The sequence below is a fragment of the Durio zibethinus genome, chromosome 22 (assembly GCF_047325235.1).
Source record: "Durio zibethinus cultivar Kanyao isolate XHJ-2024 chromosome 22, ASM4732523v1, whole genome shotgun sequence".
Taxonomy (NCBI): Eukaryota; Viridiplantae; Streptophyta; class Magnoliopsida; order Malvales; family Malvaceae; genus Durio; species Durio zibethinus.
In genome coordinates, this window is record NC_143183.1 from 18,842,752 (window position 1) to 18,859,752 (window position 17,001).

The 17,001-nt window shown below is 32.5% G+C and overlaps 4 protein-coding genes and 1 long non-coding RNA gene across 9 annotated transcripts; 3 read left to right on the top strand and 2 right to left on the bottom strand.

Moving 5' to 3' along the window:
• The first annotated feature begins 4,297 nt into the window (after window positions 1-4,297).
• LOC111307408 (uncharacterized) lies at window positions 4,298-5,748 on the top strand. Its single transcript, XM_022905418.2, has 2 exons — window positions 4,298-4,800; window positions 5,390-5,748. Exons 1-2 carry the CDS (start codon window positions 4,663-4,665, stop codon window positions 5,612-5,614), a joined length of 363 nt encoding a protein of 120 aa, XP_022761153.2. The 5' UTR covers window positions 4,298-4,662; the 3' UTR covers window positions 5,615-5,748.
• Window positions 5,749-6,638: 890 nt separating this feature from the next.
• On the top strand, window positions 6,639-9,984 carry LOC111306733 (glycolipid transfer protein 1-like). Of its 2 annotated transcripts, none has more exons than XM_022904575.2 (7): window positions 6,639-6,724; window positions 7,094-7,242; window positions 7,752-7,807; window positions 8,091-8,221; window positions 8,370-8,505; window positions 8,994-9,125; window positions 9,661-9,984. In XM_022904575.2, exons 2-7 carry the CDS (start codon window positions 7,125-7,127, stop codon window positions 9,691-9,693), a joined length of 606 nt encoding a protein of 201 aa, XP_022760310.1. In that variant the 5' UTR covers window positions 6,639-6,724; window positions 7,094-7,124; the 3' UTR covers window positions 9,694-9,984. The 2 variants fall into 2 exon arrangements, with proteins under 2 accessions (XP_022760310.1, XP_022760311.1); XM_022904576.2 differs by lacking the exon at window positions 6,639-6,724 and adding an exon at window positions 6,738-6,855.
• Window positions 9,788-11,637, bottom strand: LOC149512661 (uncharacterized). The gene is made up of 3 exons (XR_016331882.1): window positions 11,524-11,637; window positions 11,316-11,429; window positions 9,788-10,581 (listed from the first exon to the last, which is right to left on the bottom strand). It is a non-coding gene; the product is annotated as an uncharacterized LOC149512661 (long non-coding RNA).
• LOC111306732 (CRIB domain-containing protein RIC5-like) lies at window positions 10,573-16,995 on the top strand. 3 transcript variants are annotated; one of them, XR_002692108.2, is made up of 5 exons: window positions 10,573-10,906; window positions 11,020-11,117; window positions 11,338-11,416; window positions 11,650-12,059; window positions 16,836-16,995. XR_002692108.2 is itself a non-coding variant. In XM_022904574.2 (4 exons), the coding sequence occupies exons 1-4, from the start codon at window positions 10,726-10,728 to the stop codon at window positions 12,006-12,008; spliced, it is 717 nt and encodes a 238-aa protein (XP_022760309.1). In that variant the 5' UTR covers window positions 10,573-10,725; the 3' UTR covers window positions 12,009-12,270. The 3 variants fall into 3 exon arrangements, 1 of the variants encoding a protein (XP_022760309.1); XR_016331881.1 differs by lacking the exon at window positions 16,836-16,995 and adding an exon at window positions 12,138-12,270; XM_022904574.2 differs by lacking the exon at window positions 16,836-16,995 and having other exon boundaries at window positions 11,650-12,270.
• Window positions 12,685-15,106, bottom strand: LOC111306731 (polyubiquitin-like). 2 transcript variants are annotated; one of them, XM_022904573.2, is made up of 3 exons: window positions 15,027-15,091; window positions 14,860-14,934; window positions 12,685-13,957 (listed from the first exon to the last, which is right to left on the bottom strand). In XM_022904573.2, exons 2-3 carry the CDS (start codon window positions 14,908-14,910, stop codon window positions 12,866-12,868), a joined length of 1,143 nt encoding a protein of 380 aa, XP_022760308.1. In that variant the 5' UTR covers window positions 14,911-14,934; window positions 15,027-15,091; the 3' UTR covers window positions 12,685-12,865. The 2 variants fall into 2 exon arrangements, with proteins under 2 accessions (XP_022760308.1, XP_022760307.1); XM_022904572.2 differs by having other exon boundaries at window positions 14,860-15,106.
• Window positions 16,996-17,001: the final 6 nt, after the last annotated feature.

Genomic DNA, 17,001 nt, shown 5'->3' on the forward strand with positions numbered 1-17,001 from the left:
GACTATCAATCAATTTTATTATATTTGTGATTTATTTATTTATTTAAAAAATTTTAAAATATTGTTTATAATAATTTATTAAATGAATATAATCAAATATATTTATAAATTATTCGTCAAATATTTTATTATTTATAATTTTAAAGGTTAAGACTCTGTATTACAGTGATAAAAGAAATATTTTATATTGTTATAATTTTAAAATCAAAATTTCTTATTTTTTAAAAAGTTAAATTTTATTGAACTTAAAAAGTAATAATTTTTTTATGTTCACAATTGAGATTAGATCATTTAGCTTCCTACTAATTTTAGCAAAAATTGCATTGAGAAGTTAGTTAACAAATTTATGAATTTCTAATTTTGGTTTTATTTATAATAATGACTTCAATATTATATGTAATACAAATAAAATAAGTGAAATTAATTTAGATTGAATCAATCTATAATATTGGAATAATAATACACTCTTATCAATATTTATAAATGTTAATAAAAATAATAAGAATAGAGATTCACTTACATTAATATAATTTTTATATATTTTTTGAATTATTAGATCAAAATTAAATTCATAATTCATTTAAATCATAATAATATTTTTAAATTTAATAATTTAAACATTATGGTCATTAAAAACGATAAATAATTAATAAAAACTTATGCACAAATATTTTTTATTAATTAATAATTAACTAAAATTTGGTTATAAATTATAATGAAGAATGAGTTAAACATAAGTATTCACTCAAAATTTTGTTATTAGTTATAATTATATGTTTATTAACTAACAATTAACTTAAAATCCTTGAATTGCCTTTGGCCAAAAGAATGACCGTGTATGGATTGACCGGAGGCTGGAGCTTTTTAGCTCATGGTGCGATGGAGCTCCTCATTGGCCCTCCAATGTAGTCAGAGTAGGTCCAATTGTGCCACGCAGGTCTAGTCGAACGAGGGTCCGCGGCACGACCGGACCAAAATTTCCACAACCAGGTCGCCATAAGGTGCCGAACGGGGGGAATTGGAATGCTGAATAGTAATAACCAGATATATTCAATTCGACTTCTTTACATTAAGATAAACCTACATATGATCTGATTTCTAACCTAAGAGATAAAAACAATTTATCAATATGAGAAAGTCTTAATGGACTTTGAAGATTTAATGGCACTTAGCCATGGTTCTCTAATGAGTTATCCAACTTTTGTTCTCACGTAATTTGGACTAATATTCTTTTAAGCTTTTCCTTCAGCAGCGCACAATCAAATGGCTGCTCTAATGGGGGCAAGTGTTGGAAATATTGACTCAAATCTCATAAGAGATTCGTTTGAGATTTGTTTGAGATTTATCAGATATTGCTTGATGGACAAGAAGACTTGCAAAAGAAGAATTCCAAGAGAAAGATGATTCTTAATAGGTAAATTTGACTTGTAAGAGAAGAATTTTAAAAGAAAAGGGATTCTTAATAGGCAAGTTTGACTTACAGGAGAAGAATTCTAAGAGGAAAGGGATTCTTAATGGGCAAGTTTGTATTGTTATAAATAGGTGAAGTTTCTACAGAGTTAGGTATGAGAAAAATATGTAAGAAAGTTGTAGAGTTTTATGGGATAGACACCCCGTAAGAGTATTGGGCCTCTACATCTTATGGGTGTGTGTGTTTGTTTGTGAGTGGACTAGAAGAGACTGAGAGGGTCCACGTAGATATGATATATGGGAACATATGGGTATGTGTTTGGTTGTGTTGAAAGGGTGCACAAGAGTTTGAGTTTATATTTGTTTGGGTTGAGAATACTCCATAGGACTAGAGGAGATTGAGAGTGTCTTATGAGTATTGATTATTGAGTGCGGTTGATGATTTGATGTAAGTTTGTAATTCTCTACAACTAGTAGATCTTTTTTCTCATCCGTGGATGTAGGTCAGTTGGACCGAACCACGTTAAATTATTGTCTCTTATGTGTTTGATTTATTGTTTGATTTCGCTTCCGCTGGTGTGATTGGATTGGAGGCTTTTAACTCAACAAATGGTATCAGAGCTGTGATGTTTCCCAACAAGTGATATCAGAGCTGTGATGTTCCCCAACAAATGATATCAGAGCTGTGGTATTTCTCAACAGCAAGTACTCTAGTAACAGTACATATAACCAAAATCTTAATCACATCCTTTCCAATCTGACCTCCAGCTAGCATTGGCCAAAATCTTTACAAAATTTTATTTCCCAGTGAAACTTTCTTTTATGACAAGGATCTACTACCAAGTCTAAGCAAACACAAGGGAATTTTGTAATTTAAGATTATGCTTTCAGTTTGAAATCAGGTTTTGTTTATTGCTATCAATAAGAATATAACCAGCTGTAAGGTTCATAGTATTTTTCTTCTTTTAATTTGTTTATTTTCATTTTGCTTTGTATATTTTCCCCACTCACAATATATAAATCAATTTATGAATGATCAGGGTTATGTGCAATATTCACGAGCACAATTGTTTTGAAAATCATTAACTGGAATATCCTTTCCATGAACCCGTACTAACAGAAGATAGTTAGCCATCCCCATTTTATTCCAATTTTTTTATACAAAGAAAGTCGCAGAAGATATGAAAAAGGGATACAACCATTCAGATGTTGAGATTTGAACTCTAAATTTATTAAATATTATAGTGATTATATTAATCAATTGAGCTAATGAATTTAAATCAGAGACTTTACTTGTTAGATAAGACTATTTAATAACTGCAAATAATAGAAGATCCCTTCTTAAATTTTGTATGGTTTAGTTTTCTTTAACCACCAATGGAATTAGATTATGGGATTGGAAAAACTGAAAAACATACAATCTTATAAAAAGAAATGGACTTACAGTTGACCCTGTCTATTTTTTATACTCTAATTGAAGAACTTTGAATCTTGCCGAAAGTTTTAAACCTAAGCTGTGGAGTGACAGCTTTTCATCACGTAATGGTTTGATTATTATGACAAGGTAATCAAAGAATATGTAAAATTCCAGGCCATCTAATTTGTCAGAATCTCTGATTGATCGAAACAAGTAAACATTAACAAGTTGCAATAAATGGATTCAACTTCAGATGCCAAGATCACCAAAGGGGATGTCAAAACTCAAAACTAACATGACAGGAAGAAGATTAAATCATATTCAGCATAAGATTCACAAATTGATTAGTTTGATGTAAATAATTCAGGCATTTTACCACATAATCATAAGTCGGTTTCATCTTATAGAAATTTTTTTTGGTATATAGAAGGTTACGAGCTGAGGATAAGAGAAGAAATTGTAAGTGATGTAATTCAAATCCCAAACTTGTTAGATGACACTTTTTATGGATTGTTGCATAAATTAACTGAACTAAACTCCAGTTTCTCAACTTATGGAGCTTTTGTTTTTTGACATGCTTGTGACTCGCTTAGTTGCTTCCAATGTAAAAGTAAATGTTCTCTAATGGTAGACCTGAAGTCATTTTCTTAAGGGTTTGTGTAATACATTTTCATGGTTGCATCAGAATAGGATCTTATCTTCTTTTAAATGTTTTAAACACAATGACCATATGAGAATGTGAGAAAAAGGAAAGCCTTGAGAATTTTCAAACATTTTCTTAGGAACCTTTGGATGTTATAGGATTATGTGCAAGCAGGGTCCTTGGGAAATATATCCCAACTATATTTTGCATTATCTCATATAGAAAAGAGCCACCAAGTCTCTAACTTTTGAAAACTTTGCAATTGATTGCATCCAGGAAATTGGTGAAGGGGCATGTATGGATGATGGAGCAGCCCTTTTCAGTTGCAATGGGAAAGCATCTATAAGAAAAGAAGCATTTTTCTTTGCTTGCAAAACATGTTTTATATCATCCTAACATTTCATTCATTTGACATCGGTAGAACCAGGGATAATCAGCAATGTCCACCATTAAAATGCTGCAAGTGCTATTGGATAATCATTCTGCTGCCAAGTGCATTATGACAAGAATGCCAATGCACGAATGAGGCCTGGTTTATATGGCAAGGTATTTAGTGGCAGACAAAATTTGCCTTCAGGCCTGGGTATAAAACATGTCCTAGTTACTTATGTCCCACAACACAATTTTCCTTTACCAGTTCCCACTCTTTTTGGATAAGGCTCATTTTTTCCAAATATTTCTATCATTCACGCAACTTTACTCCTGTAGTTGGATCAATGAATGTACATCTAATAGCCTCATGCAATGAAGATATACTTCCTATTGAAACAATCAGGCTAAGGTTTGATTTGGATGCTTGGTGGGAGCACTCTCACCGTGCCCAGGTCTGCGTTTTATGACTGGACTGATGGGTTATTTACAGAATATAGATGTTAAACCCTTGAGTTAAGTTTGGTCGCCAAATCTCAATCTGCCTTTGGTTTGGATTCTAGAAGATAATTAAAAGGAAATATTATTCTTTGCTAATTTCAGGTGGTGTGAAGTTGGCCATTTTGTAAAGTGGGGCTGCAAGGAATCTCACGTATAAACCATGAATGAGGCATTTTCCTTCACTTCCAGCTCTTTCCCTTTCAATTTAAATTGCAAATGACATGCACAAGAACTTAAAGAAAACATTGTTCGGAACCACCCATTAAATGCTATAAAGCTCCCTCTACTCAAGCATGTGAAGCAAAAAGAAGTGAAGCCAAGCATGAGAGAAGAGAAAGAGAATGCAGAAGAGAGGGTGGTCGACATTAGTCTGAAGGATCTCTCTAAGAAGCTTGAGGAATTTGCCAGGGCTAGAGACTGGGAAAAGTACCACAGTCCCAGGAATCTACTTCTTGCCATGGTAATCATCATCATTATCACTCCGATTTCATGTACTAGACTCCATCTAAAAACAATGTCAAGTCAACCCTGTTTCATACATGTATGTTTACCCATGTCTGTCTGTGCTTAAAGCTTTAATGATTGACTCTTTGAATTCCCTGGGACCATGGTTAAATGATAATAACTACAAACAAAAGTCGTTTTTTATTTACTCTGAAAATCTTCCTTTCTGCTATATTTGTTCCATTTCCCTAGCCCAAAATGTATCAGCAGCATACTTGTCTCTAGTCATCTTAACCACTATGCTTTTATAAATACCAGTTCAGCTACTGAATACTATTGATAAATTCAACATTTATCCTCAACAAAGGCACCTCCTCTCTTCCCAATCTAGGGAGTCATGCATTAGGTCATTACCTGAACTTGGAATACAAGAACAATTGTGACAGTTGTTTTTATCTTGTCCATTACCTAGAAACAACTCAAGGCACATGTTGAAATGAAGATGCTATTGCCTTTTCCATGTTGAAATATATACTGAAAATGATAACAAAATTGCAGATGTCTTAAGCTTCTACCTTTTCTTTTCTTTAATTATGGATGTGCAGGTTGGAGAAGTAGGAGAGCTATCAGAAATTTTCCAGTGGAGAGGAGAGGTGGACAAAGGCTTGCCAAATTGGGAAGAATCCGATAAAGAGCATCTCGGAGAAGAACTTTCTGATGTGCTGTTATACCTCATTAGGTTGTCTGATATATGTGGCATTGATCTTGGTGATGCTGCTACCAAAAAACTTGTTAAGAATGCAATCAAATACCCAGCCAAGGTCTTGTGAGACAACCTTTTTTCTTGCCTGAAAATTTTGTTCTGTTCACCTTGAAAAAGTATAATTTTAACTTCATTTTCCTTCTCAATGGCTAGCCAATGTTTTACACTTTCGTTACCGTGACTACATTAAACATATGTCAATCGTATGATTTATTAATAAATTATTGAATTTTTAGTTTTAATAACTAAATTTAAAATATTGGTAACTTCAGTTAACAAATAAATAAATAAATGGGTGCTGCAAGACAAAATAAAGCAAAGGGGAGCTTCTTTGATTTTTGTAAATTGTACTATAAAAAAAGTATATAAAAAGCATTAAAACTTTTGAAAATCTTGCAAGAAAAAAAAAAAAAAAAAAAAGCAAGCTGGGCCATTTAGCCTGGTAACATTTGGGCATCAATGTCCAGAATTTGTTTACTGTATGAGAACAAGAAGCCGATAATAAATGACTCCTCTATTTAATTCTTAATATTTTTTATTAAATTTCATTTTCTAAGATATACTAAAAAATATTTAAATAAAAATATTTTTTTTATAATTTTCATAATAAAAAAGGTTTAATGTTTTTAAAAAATCTAATTATTCCAAGAGTTCTACTAGCTCATTAAAAAGTTGCAGCATATCCCGTTAGAATATATTTAAAAATTTTAATAAATTAATATAATAAATAAAAATTAATATTTAACTTCATTACAAAATTTTAAAATTCCACTAACGGTGTATAAAATAATAATATTTAAATCTTTAATTTTATGGATGAACTTGGGAGTTTGAACTTGGTCAAACTAGTTGGACTTAGATCCGACTGAGGCCCAACCATAGCCCATCTAAATCTGGCCCATAACATCCATAGACTGCAGTTTACTTGCAGCCATGACCCGACCCATATACTTATCCATAGTCCAGTCGAACCTTACCATAGGGCCCATGGGACCCGACCCAACCAAATGAGTATACCATATCCAATAAGATCAAGCCACGTGCACACGCTGAAACCGGCAGATGTACAGCTAGCGCTCGACGTGAGACATGGAACCAATTCAGCTTTTAAAATCATTTCTTGTCTTTAATATCTAAACAGAATCCATTCTCGACAAAAGAAAAAAAAATTCTTCAGGTTCCTCTTTTTTTCTCTTAATCGAATCAGAATCTAAACCCACATTTTAAATCTTTTATTTCTTCTTTAATTCCTTAGAATTCTCCTATTTTCTCTCTTATTTTTCAGTTTTAAGAGCAATAAAGATACATGTGTTGATCTCTCCCTTTTTTTTATATATTTTTTAATGGATCTGATCAAAATTCACAATTTTTTATACGATCACTTGTATTATTTATATGATTGTCAAATTGGGTTTTTGATTTTTTGAATGAAAAGGTTAAACTTTAGTGATTTGAGATATAAAAGTGTCTTATTTTTGTTGGATCTTAAATGAGTTGAATTTAGGGGGATGATTTAAATCTTGGGTTTTTAATTTGATTGTTGCAGTGAAAAAAAAGAAGCAAAAGATTTGTCTGCAATGGAAGGAACAGTGTTTACTCCATCATTGGAAGGAATGCAACATATCAAATCTCCAGAAGGGGAAATGCTTACCAAGCCTTTCCTGGAAGTCTGCAAGTTGATTATGCCAGTTATAGGTTTGTTCTTATTATACCTTTGGTCATGGTAAAGATTTTCTGATTTGGGTTACTTTTTTTTAATGGTAAGCTTGTTAGATTAGTTCAATTTTAGTATCTATTTAAGTGGAATCTTCATGGAAATCTTTCTGCAAGTTCATTTATAAGATTATTGAAAAGATTGTGGGATTGAAATTATGATGGTTCTATCCTCGATTACATATCGAAATGCTCTTTGATGATAAAATTCAGAGCTTGTTTATTGTTAATTTGTTATTGAATTTGGACAACCATGTGGTAACGGACAAATGCCTGATAATTTGCCGGAAATATTTTGGTAAGATTGCATTTCAAAGTAGATGTGATCAATCTGTGTGCGTGTGTGATGGACAGTGAAAGGCAGCCATTATTTGGATGCCTGAAGGCCTGCCATTATGCAGGGCATTACTGGCTTTTCTTTCTTGATGGATACAATGTTGATACTTGATTTACAGCGAAAAACTAAACTCTCCTTCTTGTTACTTTTGCAGATAAGTTTGGAACTGCTATGACCCTTGTAAAGACTGATATTGGTGGTAACATATCGGTAAGATGTTTTTTCTTGAATAATTTTTCAAGTATGCTAATGATGATGTTTACTTATTTTTTCCTTGTCCTAGTACATGCCTTAAAGTTAATTTCCTGCAACAACTGTGTATGAACTTTTGAGATGGTCATCACTCATCATGAGCTATTTTCCATGTTCTGTTCTTAAGTTTGAAGGCATTTTAACACCATGCACATCTGTTTAACGACATCCAATATTATTCTTTTAAAAAATGCTACTTTTCAACTCTTAAATTACTGTGTTCTACTGCTTCTGTTTTCAGAGGTTGGAAAAAAAATACCAATCTGATTCCACTAAATACAATTATTTGTACAATATGGTGAAAGAAGAGGTTGAATGTGAAACAGCAAAAGGATCATCTAGTTGTACCAATGGTCTTCTTTGGTTGACAAGGTACATAATATTGCCAATAGGCAATTACTAAAATCTCTCTCTCTCTCTCTCTCTCTCTCTCTCTCTCTCTCTCACACACACACACACACACATATGATTCATTGCTGCTATTTCACAATTTGTAATTTATAATTTTGATGATTTTCAGAGCAATGGATTTCCTTGTAGAATTGTTCCGCAACTTACTTGCGCATCCAGATTGGACAATGACAGAAGCTTGTACGGACTCCTATGGCAAGACTCTGAAAAAATTTCATGGCTGGATTGCTAGTTCAAGTTTCACAGTAAATATTTTTATTCCCACTTGATTAAGTTTTTTATTTTTTTTGTTGCTGTATCTCTTTCCTGATAATATAACCCATCAATTTGAGATGTTAGGCTTTGATGTTTTGAACAATAACATATGTGAAAGATTTCCTTAATTTATACCAACATTCATTAATCAGTTAATCTGTTGTCCTTGATGCATATTTCTTATGCCAGAATGTGAAGCCCAAAGATTGAGAACGTTTATTTCTAATTTTTCCATATGCTGATAACGAGGGAGTTGTGTGGTGAAAATTTCACTCTTCCTAGAAAAAATGGAACTGAGGATTTTTAATTTAAACACCAAATATAGAAATTTTAGTTCTCTCTTTTATTCTAAGAAACTAATTTTATATCATAAATTAGTTGACTCAATTTACATCTATTTTCTTTGTATGAATGAAACTGGTGGTATGCTTATGCTACTTCTCAAGATTGTTTAACTTAGTGAAGTGTTGAATTACAGGTGGCTATGAAGCTGGCTCCAGATAGGAAGAAGTTCATGGAAGTGATAGCTGGCTCGGGAGATGTTAATGCTGACATGGAGAAATTTTGTTCAGCTTTCCCTCCATTTCTTGAGGAGAATCACAAGTTTCTGGTAAGAAGCTTCCTAAGAGATGAATATTTACTTTGCCACCATACTGTGCATGTTTGTTTTTTGGATTAACGGTACTTCAATCTTGAGAATGATATCATATAGTGTGGATTAGGGCACTCGAAACAATGGAAAGGTTGAAGGGAGAAACTTCATGTTTAGTAGCACATAATGACAAATTATCATATCTTATAGTTTTTACTCAATGTGGTTAGCATTAATCTGTGCTCTGTTCATTGAGTATAAACTACTTATGTCCAAGGTCAATAATAAAAAGAAAAGAATAAAAGAGCCCAAAAAATCGAATACAAGAACATTGACGACAACCTTGAAAGGATAGAAGTCTATACATAATGAATGGGCTATGAGAGAATGAAAGTTCATGATGGGATTTGGCTCTAAGAAATAAGGTTTCTTCAATTTTCGTTAAGATGTCTTTTGCATGGTTATTTTTCACATCTTAAACATTATATTTTTTATTGCAAATACAATTTTGCCTGGTGAATCTTGATTAAACAAATATATTCTGTTGATGCAGGCTGGTTTTGGTTTGGATGATATGAAAGCATGATGAGTAAAGAAGTATACTGAGGACTAGGAGTGGAGAAATGGCCTTTGTTTACTCATACTTGGAACTTCTTGGCCTTGCTCTCTGCTTCTAAACCTGCATTTTATTTAAATAATTAATACTTTTAGCTCATACTGGCAATTATCCTTGTTTCAATCTGTTTCAATGAAGTAGTACTTTGTTATTTTTGTTTATCGAAGAATCTGTTGAAGGGTTTTGCTTACTACTTAACACTAGCTTGAATATTTACAACATTTCTTATTATATATAAGCCTTTTTATTCATTTTATAAAATTTGAACTTGCTAAATTCTTTTTTGAAAAAGGTCCTAAAAGAATTTTCTTGAATAAAATAAAATATCTGATATATGATTAGTCATTTAATTGAACACTATACGAATATATGAGAGGATTGTTTATTAGGATTTTAATTTTGAAGTGCTTTTGCAAAAATTGAATTTGTTTAAATGAAAGAAAATTTTTATTAACTCGTATCGATTAAATATGTGATATATATAAAATTAAACAAAAGAGCAATGTTCCAAATATTTAAAAACAAAAGGAGGACAAGGGAAGGGAAAGTAGTGCCATTGATTTCCTTTAACAGCTTTTCCCTTGCATTCATTAAAAGACCATTATAAAAAGAATTAAAAACCCAAATATAGGAATGCCCCGTTGGGAGGAACATTTAAGCTTAACCTGGATTTTCCATCTGAAAATTCGGTCAGCTTCTGCTTCTTCATTTACCCCACAAAACAAAAGTTCTCCTTTTCACTTACTTAGAGATTTTCCTTCCCTCTCTCTTTTCTTGATTCCAAAAGTAACAACAATCAAGAATTGAAGCAGTTCAACCTCCCCTTCCCCTTCTCCTTCTTCTTTTTTAAATTTTGTTCTGCACGATAGAAATTCAAGATTTCTGAAGAGAAAGTAAAGTTCATTTATGTGATGCTGTTTTTCTTGTATGTAACTTCCTTTGTGACCAACTATCATAACTTTCTTATACTAATTCTAACATGACCTTTGTTTTTCATTGCAAATGTATCAAAACAGATTGTGGTTTATATTCTTGCTTTATTTTTACTTCACCTCTTATAAAACAAACACCTTCAACCCTGGGGAGGAAGATTTCATATTTACATTGCCAAAGGATCCACCATTATTGACAGCAAAAATGAACAGTCTTATAAGAGGTTTAAAATACATCTCCCATATGTTTGGTAAGTACCCAAAATTCTCCATAATCAAAATGAGACTTTGGTTTACCTGCAAATTTTCAAATATTATTCTCACGTAAACAATGTTGAGGACGAACATATTGACAATTTTGCAGACGAAAAAGAACCAGAAATGCAAATAGGGCTTCCTACAGATGTAAAACATGTTGCTCATATTGGTATGGATGGTCCTTCAGCCAATAAGCCGAGCTGGGTATGATGTCAATTTTTTTGTTTTCCTTTTTATTTCCATTACCATGTTAATGGCTCGTTTGAGACATTCACTCGCACAATTGAATTTGAGATTTTGGTGTAGAATTGAGACAACCTTATTCTTAAGCTTTCTAAATTCGTGCTCGAAACGAAAGCATAATGATCAAGCATATGTTAACTGAGAAAATATGAAAATTACCTGGTTTTTCAAATCCATGCAGATGAGTGAGTTAAGTTCTGCTCCAGAGCTCTCATCAACTCCTCTAAATAGTAATCTACCAGTGAAGGCTTCAGCCGCAGGTTTGTTCCTTTTCTGGTTTTCAGTAATCATGCTCTGAATAATCATTCAATTTAAAGACAAATAATTGAACTCTGGAAATAGCAGATTTTGTTCTTTCCATATATACCTTTCAGCTTAGTCGAGGAATTCGATTTCATCAGCAACAAAGTAGAGGGGTTTATTGTTAGATCCCGTATATGAAATACTGTTAAGCTGCTTTCCCTGCATAGATATAAATTTCATTTTGGTGCAGGAAATCATTACTCATTGCCACCTCTTGGCAATGAGAAGCAAAAGAAGTGGAGGCGCAAACCATCAATAGACAATGGCTCACCTATAGGTTCTCCAAAAGGCGCCGAGAAGCAATCTAGGCGTCATCGACCATCAAACCTTTCGATGGAATCCCCTGGTAGAGATTCATCTTGCCATGGAAGGCGGCACCAGAATACAAGTCGTGGCATTGAATCATCTTCACAAGAGTTAGCTGATATCCCAAAAAAATCTCGGCGAAAGAAATCAAAGGGATCACATGGCGGATCAGATGAATCTTCATCAACATCAAGATCAAAAGGTTCTAGTTCTTTGCCTGATATCATGGAGCTTGAATCTTGAGGAGATGGAAGCTTAAGAGGAATAGAGTAATTTGTGAATTATAGGTTTCAGGTATTACCATTGCACCAAATTGTAATTTCCATGGAGCTTCTTATTATTGTTCTCTCCATCTTTTTTTTTTCCTTGTAGCTTTAGCTGAATGGTTTTCGTGGCCTCATATAAGCTCTTGCAGACCATGTCTCATGCTCTTTTTAAAAGCCAAGAGAACACAGGAACAGACTAATGAACTTTGAAACATACCAATGAAAAGCCTATGCCGCCATTCTCATTGTGGATCCTTTCTGCATAACTTTAAGACTTCTAAGCAGCACTTCTCAACTACACGAAAACCACGTCATCTACCACTTAATCCAGATGACATGGTGTTTAATGTCAGTCTCATTCAAAACCACTTCATGGCAAACAGCATTTAGGATATTCTGGCCATTCCGGCATTCCATCTTGCTCAATTGTCCACAGTTTTGAGTTCTTATAAAAGTAATGTTGAAATATTACAGCTTGGAACATGATTCTAATCTTCAGTAGAAAGATGTCATACGATAAGACAATGCAAAACTTCAAAGTCCTTTTAAACATGTCAAAGACAACTGAGATTTCAGGAAGTGATCAGTTTCTGCTTCAATTAAAAGGTTATTTTATGTTGATTTCAGCTATTCAAATTTTTAGGCACTAACTGTGCACAGAAAAAAATACATATTTATAACATTCAAGCAAAACTTTCTAACTGTTTTTATTCTAGATCAAAAAACCAAAAACAAATACCATTCAGAGAAATAAAAGCAGAAACAAGCGAATCTAGAAGTTTCACATTCAAACACCAGTCTGAATACCTAGAGTCACATTTGCATTCACAGCGTTTAAAAGACAACAGTCAATGTGTCATCCTTGTCTATCCCATAATGTTCCAAATCAAAGTCATCATGCAAGGCCGTCTCTCGAAATAGTACTTCCTTCACTGGAAATCCTTTTTTCTGTCGAATCATTTCCTTCACACTGCGAACAGTGGTGAAGGGAGGTACATAGCTACCAATTTTGCTCACTTTCATATGCATGATGGTTGATGAGGGTGCAAAAACCATACAAAGAGTGCAGTGCTTCTGGATGCCATAACTGGCCAGATCACGTCCTTCTTCAAGTCGTTTGCCAGCAAATATGATACTCTGAAGTTGAACAGGAATCTTTAGCTTCTGAAAAATCTTGTCCTTCACGACTTGGACAGTTGTACTCTGCTGCACGTCGAGAGTTAAGGTTCTCCCACTCCAAGTTTTCACAAATATCTGAAATAGCGGATGCAACACCTCTAGCATAGATTCCTCTTTGATGTCATAACAAGCCAGGATTTTGGAATCCTCAAGCTGCTGTCCTGAATAGAACAAACTGCCTATTGAGACACCCAACATGCTCCCAGCTATGGCTTTGACATCAGCCACAGTAAATGTAACCTTAACTTTCAGTTTCACAACTTCTCCAGTTAGTGCTTTCACATGAACTGACAGCACTTCCTTTTGGCAGAAAACAAGAAAAATGGTTGACTCATTCTTCACATTGAGAGAGCTCAGAGTCCTATCCTCTTCAAGTAGTTTTCCTTCATAGACAAGTGAGAACCGATTTGATTCAATCCCCTCTGTCACCTCGATCAATGACTTGATACTGAGGACAGTATCATGAGCCCTTGCTTCCACCACCATGGTCCTCTGTTCTGATGGTATTTTGATGAGTAACTTCAATCCATCAAAATTCCGGAGAACTAGATGGAGTGTGGAATTCCTCTGAATGCCACAATCAACCAGCCTTTGATCATCCTTGAGCAGTAGACCAGCGAAGAAAAGATCCTGAATATTCTCAGAAATGATTCCCTTCTCATACAATAATGCTTTAAAATTTTTTACAGTTTCAGTAGGTTTAACTTTCCACGCCACTGTCTTCTTGAGCTTCAAGTATACAGGTATCTGCAAACAAAAACAACTCAGAATAAGCAACACTAAAGCATATAGTGCTGGATAAACTCAAAACGTTGAGTATCTTTCTGTGAACAGAGCAGAAACTTTTTTCTGCTACCTTTTCCGAAAATGAAATCATTGGAGAGATTGGAACTTAAGGTGCAGTTAATAATATACCTCTATGGAAACAGCATTCAAGAACAAATATAGTTTCATCTTCCACGCATCCAGTGTATAGACAAGATTATATAACCAAATAGTAAGAATCTACAAGTTTTTCAAGGAAATATCATAGGAGAACAACAAAATAGCCACCCCTCTCCCCCTCCCCGGCAAAAAAAAAAACACCAGAACCACCATTTTTCCATTAGAAATATCAAAAGTATACTCTAGGGAACCAAAAAGAAAGCAAGTAGCAACACTTGAACATCCCTTTAATTATTCCTTTCCAGGTTTTCAAAACTATTTTTTCTCTCATTCTCTCCTTCCCAGTTTCATATTCGTCATTATCTTTCTGCAATACGAATGACTGAATGACAAAAATACAATCAATCACAATACCAATCAGCCAAAGGGACCTTAGCATAAACCATGGTATCGTCTCATACAAAACACTCAAAGATAGCATCATCTCATCTACAATACTCAAAAGATCAATACTTTAGTATACAAGTATTTCCATATCAGCAAATTCACAACACACAGCCAGCACCAGACTATTCCAAACAAATAAAAACCCAGAAAAAAGTTTCCAGAACAAGATTAATTCAAGAAATTAACTCAAATTGAACCAAACATACCCAGAAATGAAAATTTTAAATTGGGGTTTTCCATTCAATTCTTGTCTACAAGAATAAAAAAAGAAAAAGAAAAAAGATCATGTTTCTTTTCAAAGAAGGAATAAAAAAAACCTCCTCTTCTGTGGAGTCAAAGCGGGGTCTTTGAGCTCGTGATGGTTCCATGAGATTCACCGATCAAAACCCAGCCTATGGATTCAGATTGAAAAAGAAACAAAAAATTAACAGAATTAAGTAAAATTAAAAAGAGAAAGACAGATGATTCGTGAGAGAGAGACTGCCTGTAAAGTGCCGCCAGTATAATAAGTCAAAGAATAGAGGAAGTCTCCTTGTGCTCTAAGGAAAAGAGTTAAGGAGTTTTTATTTATTTATTTATTTATTTTAAAGAGATAAAAACTAAAAATAATTTGTGAAATATCTTGATTTTTTTTTAGAAAAAAAAAAGGTGAAATGGATCAATTTTTTATTTAGAAAATTCCATGTTCAATAGCAACAAGCTAATGCCCAATGTTTATTGAATTTGGACCCATATTAAAAAATGTCAAATTTGGTCTTTATATTTTGTTAAAATTTTTATGTGAAATCTTTACTTTAAAAATGTATAATATGATATGAAAAAAAATTTATATAATATGATATTTATATTATGATTTTGTTTATAAATGTGATATCCAGACTTAACACATTTTAATTATGTCTTTTAAAGTTATAAATAAATTTTTTTTTTAAACACTGATAGATGAAATATAATATCATATTACACATTTTAAACTAAAGATATAGTATTTAAAAATTTAACAAAGAATTAAATATGACATTAATCCTTAAAAAAAAAGAAAAATAAAAAGGAAAAGTATTAGTTATGTTTTTAAATTGTCCTCTAATATATAAAAGAAATATTTAATTTCTCTAAAAAAAAAAAAGAAATATTTAATTAGTTATTAATTTACGTATAGATAATGGATCCTATCAAAATTCAATTTTCAACTTGTTAAGAAATTCCTAATTCTATTTTCTTTTACATAATGTCTTAGGCTATAAATAAATTAAATAAATGGAAGCTTCATAGGGTAAAGTTTAAAGTTTATATACTTTATTAAATATTTTACAAAAATGTGAAAAATTATCTAATACATTAGTAGTGAAATTTTTTTTTTCACAAACGAAATCAATAGGTTGACAACTACTCATATATTAAAAAATTAAAAAAAAACTAATTAAAAAAATATGATATGTATTAATCTCTTAATCCAAAATTTTCAAAAAAATAAATTGAATACTTTCTTAATATATATATATATATATATATATATATATATATAAAGATGTAAGAATACCACACAACTATAAATGCTAAACTTTGTTGGCAAATTATTTGTATCAAATCATTGTGGTTTACTTGATAATAACTTAGTAAGTCCATCAGAAAGGGAAAAACATTACATAAAAAAGAACATATCTCCTTAATAAATAGCTCCAAGCTGCTAAAAAGTTAAAGTCCATTTGTAAAGATAGTAGATTCTCTTTGAGGGAGCATATCACCATCATTATAGTATAATTTAGCAATAAAAAATTATAATTATGTGGAATTTATCAAAATTTTATATGAAACTCATTAATATAAGTGATAGACCTTTATATAAATTTTTTATTGTGATTGGATAATTGTAAAATTGGAGTGAAATACACCCTTTTTTTTAATATTGTAAAAAGCAAGGGTCTCACAATCCTTAAGAGGTTTCCCACAATAATTAAGAGACATACAAGTATAGGGGATATGTATCTTTTGTGAAATCTTGGTTTTTACATTAGCAATGGTATCAAATTGGTTCACATAAACAGTAATGGTTTTTCCATGGCATGTCTTTCACAAATATCTGATATTCAGGAGGCACCATCTTCAGGATTGCATCTTCCTTAATGTCATAGAAAGCCAAGATCCTAAAATTCTCCAATCGGATTCCTGAATGTGTGAAATCCCATTTTTCCACAGGGAAATACACCATGTTCTCAAATGTTTTCTTCAAATCTAGGACAGTATGCATAAACTTAACTTGAAGTTTTAATATATCTTTGCTTGGTGTTTCCAGGGGCATTGAAAGCACATCCTAAGGAGTGGAAACCATTTGGAGAGTCAATTTCTGGTGTATGTTGGGTGAGACTAACCGTTTCAAATTTCTTTACCTTATTGATGTTGTTTTGATCACCTTCTGCTATAGGAAATGTCAGCAAAGACAAAAAGATATTCATTTTGCA